Source organism: Haliotis cracherodii, unplaced genomic scaffold, assembly GCF_022045235.1.
Source record: "Haliotis cracherodii isolate W230 unplaced genomic scaffold, xgHalCrac1.p SCAF_6, whole genome shotgun sequence".
Classification (NCBI taxonomy): Eukaryota; Metazoa; Mollusca; class Gastropoda; order Lepetellida; family Haliotidae; genus Haliotis; species Haliotis cracherodii.
This window is the reverse complement of record NW_027266319.1, coordinates 52,727,524-52,746,689: the sequence shown is the minus strand read 5'-3', so window position 1 is coordinate 52,746,689 and position 19,166 is coordinate 52,727,524. Positions and strand designations below refer to the sequence as shown.

Genomic DNA, 19,166 nt, shown 5'->3' with positions numbered 1-19,166 from the left:
GGTCCTTAGCAACCTACGCTGGTCGTAAGTTGGTTGGTTTGTTGTTTAACGCAGCACTCAGCAATATTCCAGCTATATCACGGCGGCCTGTAAATAATCGAGTCTGGACAAGACAATCCAGTGATTAATATCATGAGCATCGATCCACGCAATTGGGATCGATGACATTCATCAACCAAGTCAGCGAGCCTGACCCCTCGATCCCATTAGTCGCCTTTTACGACAAGCATAGTCACCTTTTGGGTTGATGAAAACCTATTCTACCCCGGAATCTTCACAGGTCACGCTGGTCAAAAGAGGAGGGAGGTTAAATGGATTGGGTGGTCATGCAGGCTTGATATTTGTTTGATGAAATGATAATGTTTCGGGATAGTATGGATTGTTGTTCATAATATCAATCACTGGATTGTCTGGTCCAGACTCAATTATTTTCAAGTCACTATAGCTGCAATTTTGCTGAGAGCAGTGTTAAACAACAAACACACACACACACTTCAATAATGAAGTCAAGCGTTCTTTGAATCATCAAGTTACAGATATATTTAAGGAGACACTACAGATTTCCTTGTTTTACAGATAATATTTTTGTTTAGGATATATGCTGGCAAGATTTTCAGATGGCAAGATTTTCAGAGACTCTGTGGTGATAGATGAAGCCTACATTTATAAGGAAATTATGAGCTTGTAAAACATCTTTGTGTTTACATGTCATACACCATTGGAATGGTCTAATCCTAGTGTATACAAATATCAAAGTTATGTTTATCACATTACTTAAATAATGCTTAAAAAATAATTACTTAAATAAACTGAAGGCCATATGGGCCTGCTGAAATTTAAAACTATCAGCCCGGAAACAAATCTTTCATCCTTAGGGCCGATGTCTATTTGGAACACTGCATGACCAACAGCCATTTCCAGTGTGTTACCATATAAGTTGTAGCAGGGTCACTCGGGGTACATAGGGTTTTATGCATCCCATATTAGGTTTTATACCACGGCCTGTGTTAAGTTTTTTACCACGTCCTGTGTTAGGTTTTTTACCACGTCCTGTGTTAGGGTTTTTTACCACGTCCCGTGTTAGGTTTTATACCACGAGCCTGAGGCGAGTGGTATGAAACTAAGGCTGGGACAGGTAACTCGGGTACTCGGTCGGGTGGGTCCTGAGTAGGACCTGAGTACCCACAGGACTACCCGGACCCATGGTTAGTCACGTGATATATTGTTTAATGACAAAAAGTATCTAAAACTCAATGTCCTGTCCTGTCGGTCGCACATTTGTTTGAAAAGCTTAACAGAATCTACATTTCTGATCTTTTCATTCACAAGTCTAGTCCACTGACATTTACTGGGAACATTACAATTAGCCATGTAATCATTCAAGACATGGAAAAGATCGTATTTATGGACAAGGTGCATCATGTTAAAACAGGGAGATTTATAACATCTTTAGTCAAAATCTGGTTGACATTTGTATTGCCCAAGTCTGCCAATAAATAGTTGTTTGAAATAGAAGTCACAGCAACATCGACACAGTTGACGAAATAAGAGCAGAGCTTGTTTATCAATGTATGCTTGAATGGTAATAAGATCTAGACTATCCAATACAATATTCCTGAGGCAAGAGAGTTAACTGACTTTAAAGGTCCAGTTTCAACCCTTGCCGAACTAGGCTGGAATTACTGGGCCCGATCCTGGCACCACCAGTGGATATTACCAGTTATGTCCCTTCTAAGCTTCTCCTATGGACCAATCAGATTCCACCTCTCGTATCACTTGCGTTTGCTTCACACAAAATGGTGGCACCAAGTCAGGACGATCTGATCGATAATCAAGATCTATATTGTGATAAAACAGGTCTTACATCGCAAAATGCATCAAGTCACGTGAGCACATTGATTAAAAACGTGAAAAGATTTGGAAAATATCTGCTGACAACGAGTTGGCAGTGCACATGCTTTGCAAATCCTGCAATCGGCCGAAATCTGCACGACAGTTTACGAACCGGATTTCAATTTCGGTGCACGATTTTGATTGGACTATGCTTAAACTCGTTAGTCCAGCCAAAATGTAACTCCATAATACCAGCCTAGTTCGGCAAGGGTGTAAACTGGACTTTTAGAGTCATTTAACTCTCTTGACTCTTGTCTTGGTAGACCATTTAACCCTAACCCTGAAGCAGCGCTGTGGTATTTCCTTCATACTCTCTACCAGTAAGTTGTCCCCATACATTGCATCCATATAAGGCACATGGCAAGATAACTCTATGTAGTATTCGCACAGCTGCAATTGGGTTCAACCCACCGAAATACAAACCATTGTTATGGTTTACATTAATAAGTCTTTTCAGTTTTTCACATGCAATACGCGAGCGTTCGAGTGTTGAGATACTGTCACTAAGGCATACCCCAGCATACGTTACAAAATACATGGCAATTCTATCTTTGCACAGGAAACATGAGGGTCAGGTCCATTATATGTACAGTGCGAAAATACTACGACTGCACTTTTATTCACATTATAAACCAGACGCCATCTACACGCATAATTGTGAGCAATATCTAGCAGGTTTTGCAGTGCTGATAGAGAGCTACTAACAATGGTTGTAATTAGTGTTTGAATGACATTGTTTATATACTTGTTACAAGTGCTGCTCAATAAACAGTGACGTGGAATATATAGTTGTTTGTTTGTCTAAGTTGGTAATTCTGCTCTCCAAAATGTATTATTGTTAATATAAATGCAATGTTTAATAATGCGTGCAAAGACCACATTTTTCGCATTTAATTCACGCTTGCATTAATTTCAAGATTTACAGTATTAACTTGGCATTCATTTACTGATTGGCATGAAGAATGAACAACACGAAACATCTACTGCAAATAACAAGAATATGAAATAAATATCCAACATTACTTTTAGAAATCGACTTTGCTGTTAATTTACATTTTGTAGGTGTGGGAACCTTCCTGATTCAGCTCGGTATCTATTCTCCATTATCTTATAACACCACTGACACAAAAAGACTATCATTCAAGTCCCAGTACGTAACACATTACACAATTTGTAATCACAAGATTTACACATGACAATCACATGACTCCTTCCACCTCTGCCCATGGTGTTGACCAAATGACTTGTTAATTCCCCATAGACACATCAATTAAACGTTTCTTTGAAGTTAGGTGTGAGTGTTACTAACAATCCAATTGGCCTTTGACACGCTGAACTCAGTGCAGTGGAGATTTCTGTCTTGAATAGCCTTGTTTATTTGAACCGTAATAATGCATGAGTCAAGGCAAGGTCGACCTATCAGAGTAAATTTGTGTTGGAAGTACATATTTTGGGCTGGAAAATGACTTGAAGACAACCTCCACACATCCGATTCGACACATCAGAGGTTAAATCATGATGAATAAAGATGAATATGAAGGGATCAAACTTCTATTACGACCAGGGCTGGTATGATTCACTCACGTATTCGGTGAATGGAACCGTAACCATTCATGAATTTAATTCATTATTCATGGTCATTAGAATCGAATATTTATGAATATGCTATCATGTATATTAACATACCCTGTACCTAAAAATATCCATAACAACATATTATATGCATAGATTTCTTTCAATGACAACACTCTAATAATATTTAATTTGACAGTATTGTTGTCACTGGTCATTGTCACATTTGAGCAGATACTAGTACCTGGATAAGTGCAGTATATAAATGAATAATTTATTCATAATTAACAAACCATGTGAAATATTTTATGTTATTGTTTCACTGAATATAATTAATAATACATTAACTGCTGACTTGTTATTGTAATTGTGAATTAATATTCGTATTCGTTACCCTTATATTCGTGATATGAATCGTATTCGCCTCACAGTGTATTCGTTGCAGCCCTAATTACGACACAACCATAAGTCCGACACATCAAAGTTCGACACAACAATGTTTGACTGTATTCCTGGAACATTCACAAAGGTCTTACTCCACACTGCCCTAGGATGACATGTACCAAGTTTCATTGACTACATTCAATTCCTCTTAAGTAATTTTGAGGCTATAAACTTGTGGATGACCTTGACCCTTGACAAGACAGATCAATGAGTCAAAGGTATTTCCCAGAGTCATGAAGGAGACAAACATGAAATGACATCTCTGAGATGTCTAAGCACCACAGGGGCGGTCGGGTAGGATGGTTAAAGCGTTAGCTCGTCACACCGAAGACCCGGGTTCGATTCCCGACATGGGTACAATGTGTGAAGCCCATTTCTGGTGTCCCCCGCCGTGATATTGCTGGAATATTGCTAAAAGCGGCGTTAAACCATACTCACTCACTCTAAGCACTACATTCTTGTATGGTTTTCAAAATGTGTGGCAGCACTGAGATCCAAATTCGGAAAAAATCTTAAAGCATCCCCATTTCATGGGTCTACTTCATAAAGTTAAATAATGGTTATCTTCATCCAGGTAGATGCTCAGATCTCAAACACTGAATGTTATTCATGCATATTAGAGCATAGCATTTTCCTATTGCAATAATGATGCAAACAATATCACCAATGTATGTCAGTTGGGCACGTGAAAAGAAATCTGATATTGTAAACATGCATTTCTATAATGATGTTGTGAAACGTCTTCCAGGCTCCCTATGGGGATTCCAAATCTGAATAGCTACCAAGTACTTGCTGCTTGTTGTAAGAGGCGACTAAAATGGGGATTGATTTGTCAGGCTCTTGACTGATTGTGTCTTGTACCTTGGTGGCAAGGATGGATGGTCATGTCTTCAACCACTGGTTGGCCTGGTCCAGAGGCTGCTGGGATATATAGCTGGAATATTGCTGCCTCATAAAGCAGTATTGAATCACTGTAATAGGAGAACACACCTACCTTTTAGCACCTGTAGTCGAGTGATGTCGATGTCCTCATCATTCTTCTCCAGGAGGTCGACAATGATCCTGAGCGCTCGTCTGTAGCAGCCCTCACAGCGCCTCATGTCACCCCGGGAGTGGTGGATGTTTCCGAGCATCTCCTGACACTCCGCCATCACCTTCAGCTCATTGCAGCTCAATGGGTAGTTCTACATCAAAGGGAAATGTAAAGGTCATTTTGAGAGCTGTATACTGTATCTCTTTCAAACAAAGGGAGAAAACCCTGTGGGATTTCCAGGTTAGAATAGGTCCCCAGCAACCAATGCTCGTTGTATGAGGTGACCAAATGTATTGGGTGGTCAGGTTTGATGACTTAGTTGATTATGTGTCATCACACCCTGATGGCATGGATTGTTGCTCAGAATATCGGTCACTGGATTATCGGGTCCAGACTTCATCGATTATTTAAAGACTGCTGTCATATAGCTGGAATATTGATGAGTGTGGCATTGAACAACAAACAAACAAACAATAAAAAAGAGTAAAACACTGAGGATGTTTTCGATAAATAAGAAAAATCATATACAGGTCACCTCCTTACCCCTTGTTTCTAGATCTAAAATTCTGTGAAATATGGAACTGACAAGAACGAAAGGAATGGGTGAATGTCATCTTAATCATTCAAAGTGATGTCTACGTCATGGTCCTCCATAATCCTGCATGTTTTTTCACATGTAGAAGGCAAAGGTACACTGACATTTTACTTCTGAAATGCACCGTCCCAATTTACAGGATTTTAAAACATTTTTCATCACCATCCAACACTGAGGCACAAACTGTTCTGTGTACATGGTAGTCAAGCTACTATAATTGCTTGAGCGAAACTGTCTGCTAACATGGAAATGAACAGTGCGACTTGATAGAAAATCTCATCCGATAGTTCAAACAATTTTTGACAAGAATCATATTAGCATGTACATATATGAACTCCATACGATTACTCAGTGTTCACCTGATGAAGAGGCAAAAGGTAGCCCTGAAACGTCGTTACAAACAATAAAGAGGTGTTATCTATAACATCTTCATGACTTCATGTTGAAATATTTGAGATCCAAAGACACAAAAATGAGATCCTATCCTGCCTGTTCATATTACTGTACCCAGGCTTCACTTAATTTCTTAATTCCGAGAGCTGAAGAGGGATGAGAATAAGCTGCTCGAGATAAAGGGGATGAGATTGTTTTGTAAGAAGTATGGGCTGTAGGAGAGTCTAGTACTGACCCTGCAGAGGTACTCGAGGAGGCCTGTGAGGATCTGCTCTGTGGTGTCAGCGTGACCAAGCTCCAGCAAAAACTGACTGATGTGCCATGCAAGGGAGGTAACCAGTCCTGCAAAAATAACATTTCTCTTATATTCACTTGTAGATAGGAAACAAAATCATCCATGTTTCTCTTCCACTTGTTCCTCATACAAAATGAGATGAAATAATCCTTCACAATATCAGTAAATCTGCAGTTATTCCCATCTTATTAATCTTCTTACAAATACATTGCTGGGACGAGTCCTAATTTACTACCCGGGTACCCACACCACTATTACCCGACCCTACCCGGGTACCCGCTGTAGGTCTCAAGAGATAGGTACAAAATGTCCAATTGGTAAACGTTTGACGTATTTAGATACACGTATAAAATGATCTGGTCATGCATACACCGAAGTTGACTGAAGTTTTATCTTTATGCAAACATATAAAGTCAGAAGGAATGCGTGCATAGTCGAAAAGAAATATGAACATTTGTCACTTGTGGTGTAACCATAGAGTTTTAGATAATTTTGGTCATTAAAAAATATATCACCCGACTAACCACAGGTCTGGGTAGTCCTGTGGGTACCCAAGTCCTACTCAGTACCCACCCAAAACGAGTACCCGAGTACCCGTCCCGGCCCTAGTACCTGATGCTATTGTACTCACGCTAATAGCTAGAGGCAGATCAGTCAGAAGTGGTGAGTGAGTTGGGTTTTGTGCACCTTGACAGTATTTCAGTTACATCATGTCAGGTTAAGTTGGGAGGAAAACCATGAATTCTACTATGAATTTGGAAAATACTCGATTTTGATTGGTCAATCAGAGGTACCAAATCACAATAAACCCACCTTGATTGAAACAGTCGATTTGACAGCTGCATCACCATTGAAGCCAATAATTTTACAATAGTTCTTCTTTTACATTTATTGTCAGTAGGCATATTTAAATAATTATATGTACCAAGCTAAATTTTGCATTTTAAAACTCATGTTGTGCGTTCGGTTTATAAATCAACTTTGCATTGTTAAATCTACAGGTAACCTAGCTCTACATTGTAAACACAGTATGTTGATCTCCAAAGTGATGCAGGTTGTTGATGTTTACTACTTGATGCAACCTACAAGCACGGGTATGGTGCAGACAGACCAAGGATCATAATCACGGCATTATGGGATTCAAACCTTACATCGAGGACACAGGTGGCCCAGTCGTCTAAGGCGCTGCGATTCACTGTGCAGAGTTGCGTCCCTTCTGCATGCCAGAAACCTATGATTGTGGGTTTGAATCCCCGTTCACCCCGATTATGTTTCTAGGTTTGTCAGCACCATACCTGTGCTCGTTTCACCAAAGTGGTAAACGTCTGAGACCTGTATCACTTCAGGCTTTCCTCCCACATTAAGCTGACACGCCATGATATAACTGGAATACTGTTAAAAGCGGCGTTAAACCCAACTCACTCACTCACTCACTCACTCACTCAAACCCTACATGGGAAGTAGGGTCGAATGTTGCATTTAATTTTCTTGCACTCATAGAGCAACATGCCTGTGTGTGTTTGTGTGTGTGTGGCTGCTTGTACTAGTCAGAACTATTGTTACTACTAATGCTAGCCCATGCTGCAGTTTAACATGGACCCCACTCAGACACAGTTTACTGACTCTGAGCCGTTTTATTCCCTTAATGCCGAACGCTAGACTGGGAAATGACAATTGATGCTGCTGGGTATATAACCACCAACCTTCCACCCTCCAGGCAGACACATTATCCACTAGACCACAGAGGCGGTCTATGTAGGTAGAAATACAATTATTAATAGTTTTACTGAGAATGTGTTTGCCACTCACCCTTGTCAGATATGCATATTTTTTCTTCTTCTTTTAATACTTCTGACTGTAAAACAAAATACCATTTCTCATTAGCAGGAAAACTCAGCTCAAATGTTATTCTTAGTAGCAATATAAACACAATATTGCTTTATATTTGATATTATATGATTCTTTTAGCATTTTCCAATTCCATAACTTAAATTCTACCAAATACCTAAAATTGCTTGGCTGAATGTGTTCTACATTATGGATATGGAGTTTCATTTCCATCTTGACAGAGCGAGGAACTGAATTGGAGTGGAAGACTGCGACTTGAGCCACTTGTATGAAGCCAGGGTTTGACAGATTTCTTCCTGTCTACTATTAAGAACAGTAAGTGATAGTCCATACATTAACACTAAAATCTACATCAATGATACAAAAAGGCTGTAAGATATGGACATTTTGGGCACAGACTGGATTGCGTTAAAGTGTGACCACCACAGTGGGACAATCCAATCCATTTGGTCATCTCTTAATAAGAGTCTTATGAGCAATATAGGTTGCTGGGGACCTATTCTAATCCGGTTTCCCCATGTGGTCGGTGAGACTACAGAGGATGCTGATCGAGTGGCATCATACAGAGTAGCATCATAGAAGGGTTTGGCTGTATAATTATAAGCATCCTCCTCACCTGCTGGCTGAATCTCTCGTCTGACTCGCTGTACCCCTCCTCTATAACAGACAGCTGCTCTGGATATCGGAGGACCGGGGTGTGGAGGATGGTGGACTTCCTGGGATCGTGGATCTCCACACTCCTCGCATCCTCCGAGTCCGAGTCATCGGGTACCTCTGTCATCATCACGGGCTGCAAGAAGAAATAAGCAGTTTAAATCTGATAATTCATGGTTCTTTCAAAACCAAAGTGACCAAATTTAAGTACATATTGAGAAAGACCCCAGCATGCTTTGAAAGAGATTTGTTTACGACATCCTTAGCTTCTTTCTTGCAAGAAAGATGCTACTGGTACATCCAATAACAAAACTATTCCACACACCAGCGTTTCAATATTATTTATAGATCAAATTAAGGACTAATCTATTGCTGTATTTTTACTTTAAAAAATACATTTATTTTTTTTCTAATAATGCTTGATCATTTATACTTATCCTGACTCAGAGTCATACATATTGCTTTAGCATATGAGTCAGGATAAGGAAAAATTATATTTACTGAATCAGTTCACTATACTTGCCAAATCCGACGCCTTTCAAAATGTTTAAGTCATTTCCCCAACTTTAACGGCATTGGATGATGATGTTATTGTCATATATCAAAACAACCTCCCTCATTGCCTGCTTGTTTCTGTTCCTCAATAATTGTATGGTGGATGTTTACAGGATGGAAGTTTATTTTATGTATCTTTGGAGATTTTTACATTCAATGCTACACAACTGAAAATGTGTGATACATGTAGCTTGTGTTCACGAATTCACCCATTAACTTTAATAACTTTCTTGGAATGTGCAGTGGCATTGCATGCATGCTGTGGCCACGCATCCCAGATGGACCTGCGGATGCCTCCAGGGGCTGAGTTGTCATCACCTGCAGGTCCTTGAGGCTGGACTCCAGCAGCCCGATCCGGACCAGCAGCTGGCAGTATGTGTTGTCCACCTCCAGGCCCAGCCGTGACAGGTACACCCAGTACATCTTCAGGTCATGTCTGTTGCCTGGGAACTTGCCCTTCTCATCCAGCAAGTCCAGCAGGTAGCTGGAGATCAAACATGGGTATATATACCAGTGCTAGCAATCACAGCCCACTGATGCACAAGGCTCCATGGAATAGTGAGTGAGAGATTCACACCAAAGCAGTATTCAAGCCAGAAACTGTAGGGACCACCCGGAATGAGCTTTGCACATTGTGTGAACTAACTATTCTGTTTGAACCTGGCGTTCAGACAAGCACAATTCTTAAGTACTAGGTTTTAACACTTCCTACTTACGTTGGGAAATCATTACCAGCTTACACAATATAAGTTGTAGCAGGATTACATGGGGTACATGGGGTTTATGTGTCCCGCATTAGAGTATAAAACCCCAAGTACACCAAGTGATCCTGCTACAATGAATTTATCTTACAGACATGTTCTAATATGACATTGTAAAAGAATTTATACAAATTCAAAATTGATAGAAAACAGCTGCTCGATTGAGCTGAGGTTTGCTTGCACTATGTCAAGTGACTTCCATTGATTTGGAAAAAATTTGAAGCTTTTTGCTTTGAAGCGGGGTATAAGGGATTTATTCTGCCTCTCAGAAATCCACGTGCAGCCAGACTTGCTTGTGGTTGGGTATAAGAGATTTATTCCCCCGATGAGAAATTTATTCCCCTCCAAGGCGGGATACACAGTATTTTATCAAGATCACTGGGCCAATCAGATCTCATTCTGACATGGAGGTATGATAAACAACATTAGAGCCCAGTGTATGTGCATGACAGGTCGATGCACTTACCACTTGTCCAGCCAGCCAGCACATCTGCTTTTATAAGTGCAGTGTGTATGTGCAATGCTAATGTAATGGACATAGTGGAATAGGATAACTGTGAGAAAGATATGTTATATTTTATGGGTACCGGCAATCATACCGATCACCTTGTCAAATTGGACACTGGAGTCCAATGATCTAAAAGTGTGTGTTTGTTGTTCAATGCCGTACTCAGTTATATTCCACCTATATGACAATGGTCTGTAAACAATCAGGTCTGGACCAGACAATTTAGTGATTGATATTATGAGCAACAATCTGACTACCCATGTAGTCGCTTTTTATTACCAGCATAGGGTGCTGGGTAGGGCTGGGACAGGTAACTCGGATACCGACAGGACTACCTGGAGCCATTGTTAGTCATGTGATACAATACATTGTTTAATGACAAAAAACTCACTGTTTACATTACAAGTCGCTAATGTTTGTAATTCTTTCTGACAATGTGCACATTCCTTTGACTTGTATATGATTGAAAAAAGACAAAGTTTCAGTCAACTTCATTGTACGCATGATTTGATCATTTGATACATGTATCTAAATAGTTTTTGCCAGGGCTGCAGTAAAACAATTCCAAATCAGACATTTTGTTCCCATCTCTTGAGACCTGCAGTGGGTACCCGGGTAGGGTCAGGTAATAGGGTTAGTAAATTTGGACTCGTCCCATCCCTAGTGCTGGGACCTATTCCCACCTGGAATCCACAAGGGAATGATCTATGAATGAATAACTGTTCTTACTCAATGTGTGTGACAAATCCCAGAAGCGCTTCATGATCTCCTGCCATCATCAGTTGCCATGGTAACTCCTGGAGTTTCCTCTGGGAGTGAGGTTGATCGTTGAAATACTCAGCGAGATGATTGTGTAGTTTCCTCTTCTTCTCCACCCATTCTGTCTCGAGCTCCGACTTCCGGCTCACGTCACTTGATGATGATTTCACAACCCCTAGTTACAACAGAGATAGAACAATTAAATAACACTATTTGGGAACGTGGGAAGGGGCTGGACATGGCACTGACATGTCATACCCACCCACTTCAATTACACATACATGTATACCACAAATAAGTACCATTCATGTAATCTGCTAAGGGTTTTTTCTAAATTGAGTTAGAAATAAATGTTCTCTGCAATGAAGACTGGTTCATGGTTGTATTTGCATTGCATCCCCTTAAAGGTGCACACAGAAATATTCTTATTAACTGAATTTACTTTTAGTGGACACCCACTAACTAAAACTAAAACTCTTTGTTTACCGAACTCGGTAAAGAAAATCAGCATCGATCAATCCTAATTGATGTCCTAAAAGTTGAATAAAGAACAAGAAACATTTTGTGTTTGACATGGTTAATGTGTTAGTAAACATTCGCCATTATGATCCATTACGAATTAACTACCACAATAATATAGTGTACCATGCTACTTGCATGTTTTGTAATAACAACAAAACTAGATGTAGACATGGTAGAGGTAGGGTTAAAATGTGTCCAAAATGCTGCTTTTCCATTTTTTAGGATTTAATGTTCGAATATTTGAACATGAGCAAGTGATTTTATTTGGACATTTCGATACAGACATACAAACATATGGTACAACAAGGTCTAGCTTGCAGTTCATGCAATGCAATTAAGAAACAAAAGTGTGAATGTCTAATTCAAAGTTAGGTGCATGGTAACTGAAGATGTGAAGGCCAATGGCCTACATCTATGCTGAAGAAAGATGATAATGATTTGTTTGTTTGTTTGTTTGTTTCTTGTTTAACGCTGCACTCAGCAATATTCCAGCTATATGACAGCGGCCTGTAAATAATCAAGCCTGGACAAGACAATCCAGTGATTGACATCATGAGCATCGTTCCACGCAATTGGGATCAATGACATGCATCAACTAAGTCAGCGAGCCTGACCACCCAATCCCGTTAGTCGCCTTTTACCTCAAGCATAGTCGCCTTTTATTGCAAGCATGGGTTGCTAGAGGAGGAGGAGGAGGAGGAGGAGGAGGATGATGATGATGATGATATGACTCAGTGTCTACTTACGTAGCACCACATATTCCACAATCTCTTTGAGATGTTGGTGTGAGAAGTCAATGAGTCCATCCGCCTTGTCATAAACCGATGACCCAAGACATGACCTGAACTGCAGCCAGTCATAATGAGACACCTCGAGACTTCCCACGTAGCCCATGTTCCGCAGCAGCTGCATGACCTCTATCCGTGACAAGCCGTTCCTTGACAGAGCCAGGAGACAGAGCGCATCGCACACCCAGCCAACATATTCTGTAACAGCATCAAGCTAGGGTTATGTTAATGCCTCATACATGGAGATTAAGTACGCTATACTGATTTTACAAAACGAGTGTCCGAATTCTTGTGTTTCCCGAGAAAGTGAGGCCAATACATGAATTCTGACACGAGTTTCGTAAATTCAGTATGACACACGTGAGTGTAAGAGTTTCTTTATTACAATTTATTTCTTAATCCATTCGAGCTCCCCTTTAGAAAAATGCACTGATCATGACAACTGTCTTTGGAAACCACAATTGTCAAATGATGTCAACAATCTTCAGCAGTGACCTCGTTTCTAGTGTGACGTCATTCCAACTTTACTTCGCAATAAGATTTGAATTATGTCAACAATGCCGTCTGGAGGATGTATACAATACACTGGTGCGCGTGAAGTGATATTTGAACACGTGAACACACAGTTCTTATGAACTCGGTTATTTCTAACCTAAAAAATGCAATTAAAACAGTCCTTATAACATAGTCAACTGGGAGATAAACTTACTGTGTTGTTTGAAGTAAAAGGTTTCAAACATAGATTTGTTACCTGTTAATTTCATTTGATACCTTACACATTTGTTTTTTTATATGTATGTTGCTCTGAGCCACATACCCCATCATTCCAGCTATATCACAGCAGCCTATACATAATCATGTCTGGACCAGGCAAACCAGTGATTGATATTATGAGCAGTCCCATCAGGGCTCCAAATAATTACTTTAACCATATAGTTATTAACATTGAATATTGATAGTTTTCTATATGTATTATATATATTAATCCCTTGGGTCCAATCTATCTATCTGTCGATCTATCTATCTATACAAACAGGGATTTGTACCCACGATCATAGGATTCTGGTGTGCCTAAGGGACACAACTCTGCACAGCAAATTGCGGCGCCTTAGGCCATTGGACCACCCGTACCTCCTCATGAACAATTAGCCCCTATTAACTGACTGACGGTTGTACGCACCAAACTCTTTCTTGTCATCCTCTTCCGTGGAATGTGAGTCCAGCTGCCAGCTGTAGTGACTCGTCCACCTCCGCAGACACTTGGTCCAGAACTCCCGCACAGAACACACCTCCAGGTTGTCCTCAATGAACTCTTCCAACTGCATGTACACATGGAAACACTGCATCTCAGCAGAGAGTACACTGAGGAAGAGGGGGCGACAAGTCATCTTGATGTCTAGGATGTGCTGCAGGCAGGACTTGGAGATGTGGGAGTAGTGCTGCTTCATGCTGTCCTGGAGGAAGTGCATCTTGTGGGAGTCTGATGTTATGGACGGGATGGACATCAGCTGGACATCTGACCGCTTGGACAAATTTCGGAAGGTCAGATCTGATCTGGTGGTTGTGACAATGATGCGACACTTCTGTGGTAGTGTCGAGGGTAACCATAGGAACTCCTTCACCTGTAAAACAAAGACCTTTAGAGCATCTTGTTCATTGCATCATGCATACTTTTGTCCTATTTATTAACTTTTCCTTTTTGTCTTTTCCAGTGAAATAGCATTGTGATTGTTACTCTACTACTAGTTACTACAACACCCAGACCTACACTACTTACTGTGGTATGGGACAGAGTGTTCCTTACTTGTGCATCCCTCACCCAGACCTACACAACTTCCTGTGGGATTGGACAAAGTACTCCCTTTTTGTTCATCCTTCAACCAGACCCACACTACTTCCTCTGGGTGGGGCTGTATCACCTTAACTACCCACCCTTGCCACACACTACTACACTACTTCCTGTGGGTGGGGCTGCATCACCTTCACTACCCACCCCTTGCTACACTCTACACCACCTCCTATGGGGTGAGACAGCATCACCTTCACTACCGACCCCTTGCTACACTCTACACTACCTCCTATGGGTAAGACAACATCCCCTTCACTACCAACCCCTTGCTACACTCTACACTACCTCCTGTGGGTGAGACAGCTTCACCTTCACAACACACCCCTTGCTACACAGTACTACACTACTTCCTGTGGGTGAGACAGCATCACCTTCACTACCAACCCCTTGCTACACTCTACACTACCTCCTATGGGTGAGACAGCATCACCTTCACTACCCACCCCTTGCTACACTCTACACTACCTCCTGTGGGTGAGACAGCATCACCTTCACTACCAACCCCTTGCTACACTCTACACTACTTCCTATGGGTGAGACAGCATCACCTTCACAACACACCCCTTGCTACACTCTACACTACCTCCTATGGGTGAGACAACATCCCCTTCACTACCAACCCCTTGCTACACTCTACACTACCTCCTGTGGGTGAGACAGCTTCACCTTCACAACACACCCCTTGCTACACTCTACACTACTTCCTGTGGGTGAGACAGCATCACCTTCACTACCAACCCCTTGCTACACTCTACACTACTTCCTATGGGTGAGACAGCATCACCTTCACTACCAACCCCTTGCTACACTCTACACTACCTCCTATGGGTGAGACAGCATCACCTTCACTACCCACCCCTTGCTACACTCTACACTACCTCCTGTGGGTGAGACAGCATCACCTTCACTACCAACCCCTTGCTACACTCTACACTACTTCCTATGGGTGAGACAGCTTCACCTTCACAACACACCCCTTGCTACACTCTACACTACCTCCTATGGGTGAAACAGCTTCACCTTCACATCACACCCCTTGCTACACTCTACACTACTTCCTATGGGTGAGACAGCATCACCTTCACTACCAACCCCTTGCTACACTCTACACTACCTCCTATGGGTGAGACAGCATCACCTTCACTACCCACCCCTTGCTATACTCTACACTACCTCCTGTGGGTGAGACAGCATCACCTTCACTACCAACCGCTTGCTACACTCTACACTACTTCCTATGGGTGAGACAGCATCACCTTCACAACACACCCCTTGCTACACTCTACACTACCTCCTGTGGGTGAAACAGCTTCACCTTCACAACACACCCCTTGCTACACTCTACACTACTTCCTATGGGTGAGACAGCATCACCTTCACTACCACCCCTTGCTACACTCTACACTACCTCCTATGGGTGAGACAGCATCACCTTCACTACCACCCCTTGCTACTCTCTACACTACCTCCTATGGGTGAGACAGCATCACCTTCACTACCACCCCTTGCTACACTCTACACTACCTCCTATGGGTGAGACAGCATCACCATCACAACACACCCCTTGCTAGACTCTACTCTACCTCCTGTGGGGTGAGATTGAGGGAGCTTCCCAGCTCATCTATCCCATCCAGCACCAGGACACACGGACCCAGGGAGGCAGAGGCCAGGAATGCTTCACATGTCTCCGGGAAGTTGGTTGGTTGGTCTTCACTGTCCGTGGACTGAGAGGGTTCATCACTGGAGTCATCCCATGTGTCTGTCAATCAAGCCATGACAAGCACACTTAACCTTCAGTTTGTTTGTTTGTTGTTGTTTAATGCTGCACTCAGCAATATTCCAGCCATATGACAGTAGTCTGTAAATAATCAAGTCTGGACCAGACAATCCAGTGATTGACATCATAGGCATTGATCCATGCAATTGGGATATGATGACATGCATCAACCAAGACAGCTAGGCTGACCACTGATCCCGTTAGTCGCCTCTTACGACAAGCATAATTGCCTTTTATGGCAAGCATGGGTTGCTGTAGACCTATTCTACCCCGGATCTTCACTGGTCAACTTTCAGTCAGGTGTGCTAAAAAATATAAACTTTTCAATACGTTTCAATGTTGAAAGCTATAGCATACTAGCAACATTTTAAATACCATTATGTTATCTGAGTAAATGAAAATCATGGATTGAAAAAAAGGTTTGTTTAGTAGTGAATAAGACTTCATTGAAAACCAGACCAGTGTATAAACTTTGGATGGAGGCAGTTGAAAACAAACTAGCAAACATTTCAGTTCTGTAGCTTTCTTGGTTTGAAGTACTGAACGTTAAACTGATACAAACTGAAGACCTGCGTTTTGATGCAATGAATATGAGTGGTTGTCAAGGAAAAATGTTTGCAGGAGGTATGGTATATACATATTCCTAACCTTCTTTCTCATACCTCCAAGTCAGAATGATGAGATCTGATTGGTTCATGTGATCTTGATAAAATACTATGTTTCCCACATGGGAGGAAAAAGAAATTCTGAGCGAGAGAATAAGTCCTTTATACCCTGCCACGAAGAAGACAGGCTGCACATGGATTTCTGAGAGGGAGAATTAATCCCTTATACCCCCTTCCAAGCAAAAAGCCGCACACTTTTTCCGAGTCAATGAAAGTCATGTGACATAGCACAAGTTAACCTCAACTCAATCAAACAGCCATTTTCTGTCAATTTTGAATTTGTATAAATTCTTTTACAATGGCAGGTTATGAGACCCTCATTAGCTATTATAGCACACGGCTCCGTCTCATGGTACAAAACCTAACACGGAAAGCATAAAACCCAATGTTCCCCGAGTAATACTACTACAACTTATATGATACTTAAAATATACTGAACAACAAAAATTCCTGTGACATTAAATAAGATTTAATGCAAAGGTACGTTTTTCACCAAATCTGAAACAATTTCGGTTTACAACAGATAAAAGACTCCCGTAAGTGTTTAAATGGTTTAATTTGCCATACTGACTTCAGAAAATGCGTGATTTCATAAAAAATATGAAAATGCCAAAATGTCAGTTTGTCAATCAATAGCGTGTGTGTCCACCTCTGGTTGCGATGCAAGCAACACATCTTCGTCTCATGGAAAAGACCAGGTGTCGCACAAAGTCCTGTGGGATATCTGTCCATATCTGCTGGAGCATGTTTCAAAGTTCCTGGAGTGTCTGTGGAACACATGGTTGACGTCGAAGGCGCTGATCCATCGCATCCCACATGTGCTTGATTGGTGAGAGATCAGGGGAGCGAGCCGGCCAGGGGATGACATTGGCGTTGTTTTGTTTAAGAGAATCCTGAACAAGTTGAGCAATATGAGGCATGGTCATGTTGAAAGGTAATGCCTGGGCCATGATGACGCAAAAACAGTAGAACAACAGGGCCGATGATCTCGTCGCGGTAGCGCTGTCCATTGAGATTTCCCTCTACCACTATCAAACCGGACCTGTCTTGCTGTAATCCCATCCCATACCATAACGCTGCCGCGTTAATCTTATAATTTTCTTCGATGACACAATGATTGACGTAACGTTCACCTCGACGTCGGTACACTCGAATCCGTCAATGACTGTGGCTGAGGTGAAAACGAGACTCGTCAGTGAATAGAATTTGTCCCCACTGCATGGCCGTCCAGCGTAGACGCTGTCTGCACCACTGAAGACGTGCTTGACGGTGGTTTCCTGTCAAAATTGGACATCTGGCGGGTCGTCTGGCGACAATCCCTGCACAACTAAGGCGGCGACGAACGGTTTGTGAAGATATTCGTCGAAGGCCAGGGATGCTTCTTGCAGTCACTATTGCTGGCTGGAATCGATTTTGTAGGTGTGTTGTTCGAATCCAGTTGTCTTGTGGATTATTGGTTACGCGTGACCTGCCACTCCAAGGATGGTCTCTGACTGGATTCGTTTGTTGCCAACATTGCCATAAACACCAAATGGTGTTTCTGTGGACGTTATATTGTCTTGCAACATCACGTTGACTCGATCCTGCTTCAAGCATACCAATGGCTCGCAGACGCTTATTTTCAGACAGCCATGGCATATTGTAATGTTGAATAATTGCGTAGCTTTGTTATTTTTCTGAGTGGTTGTTGTCAGCACGATGCTAAACAATGCATATGGAATTCCGTTAAAGCACATGCTTTTATACCCATTTTTGGGTAGTGAAATGCATGGGGCTTGCATAAAAGTCAACTTTTGTATGGAATGCATGCTTTTCTGCAGCAGTTGCGTTTTGGTGACTTGATTCCATACATGTACTACAATAATGAAAACCAAACTTAACTTGTTCGAAAAATAAATTAAAATATTGGTGGCACAGGAACTTTTGTTGTTGAGTATATTACAATTATGAAGTCACTTGACTGAATTAATACAGCTATCAGCAATCTGTATATGTACGTAATAACAGTATGTTCCAATGTTTCCTTAGAAGTCCTGTAACTCTAAGAGAAAGAGTACCACAGTCACCCATAACAGTATTGTGTATTTAGCTGCCAGGTGTGTATACCATGCATGTGCACTGTTTGCATAGAACTACCAACTATATGTAACAAATATTGAGACCATCTTTAACATGATCCTTGCTTATACAGAGTATTATACAGAGCTCCAGATAAGCTGCGTATTTGCGTAAAATTCGCATCAGAAATGTAGAAA

At 41.5% G+C, this 19,166-nt stretch overlaps 1 protein-coding gene across 1 annotated transcript in view; it reads right to left on the bottom strand.

Annotated features, from left to right (window-relative positions):
• The window catches only part of LOC139446028 (tetratricopeptide repeat protein 41-like), a 59,333-nt gene that overhangs the window by 11,610 nt on the left and 28,557 nt on the right, over positions 1 to 19,166 (bottom strand). The window contains exons 5-13 of the mRNA XM_071227293.1: positions 16,053 to 16,228; positions 13,801 to 14,242; positions 12,579 to 12,818; positions 11,281 to 11,485; positions 9,601 to 9,766; positions 8,690 to 8,863; positions 8,035 to 8,080; positions 6,166 to 6,272; positions 4,904 to 5,093 (exon numbers count right to left, since the gene is read on the bottom strand). Of these exons, the coding sequence (XP_071083394.1) occupies positions 4,904 to 5,093; positions 6,166 to 6,272; positions 8,035 to 8,080; positions 8,690 to 8,863; positions 9,601 to 9,766; positions 11,281 to 11,485; positions 12,579 to 12,818; positions 13,801 to 14,242; positions 16,053 to 16,228 (1,746 nt within the window). The remainder of the gene's footprint in view (positions 1 to 4,903; positions 5,094 to 6,165; positions 6,273 to 8,034; positions 8,081 to 8,689; positions 8,864 to 9,600; positions 9,767 to 11,280; positions 11,486 to 12,578; positions 12,819 to 13,800; positions 14,243 to 16,052; positions 16,229 to 19,166) is intronic.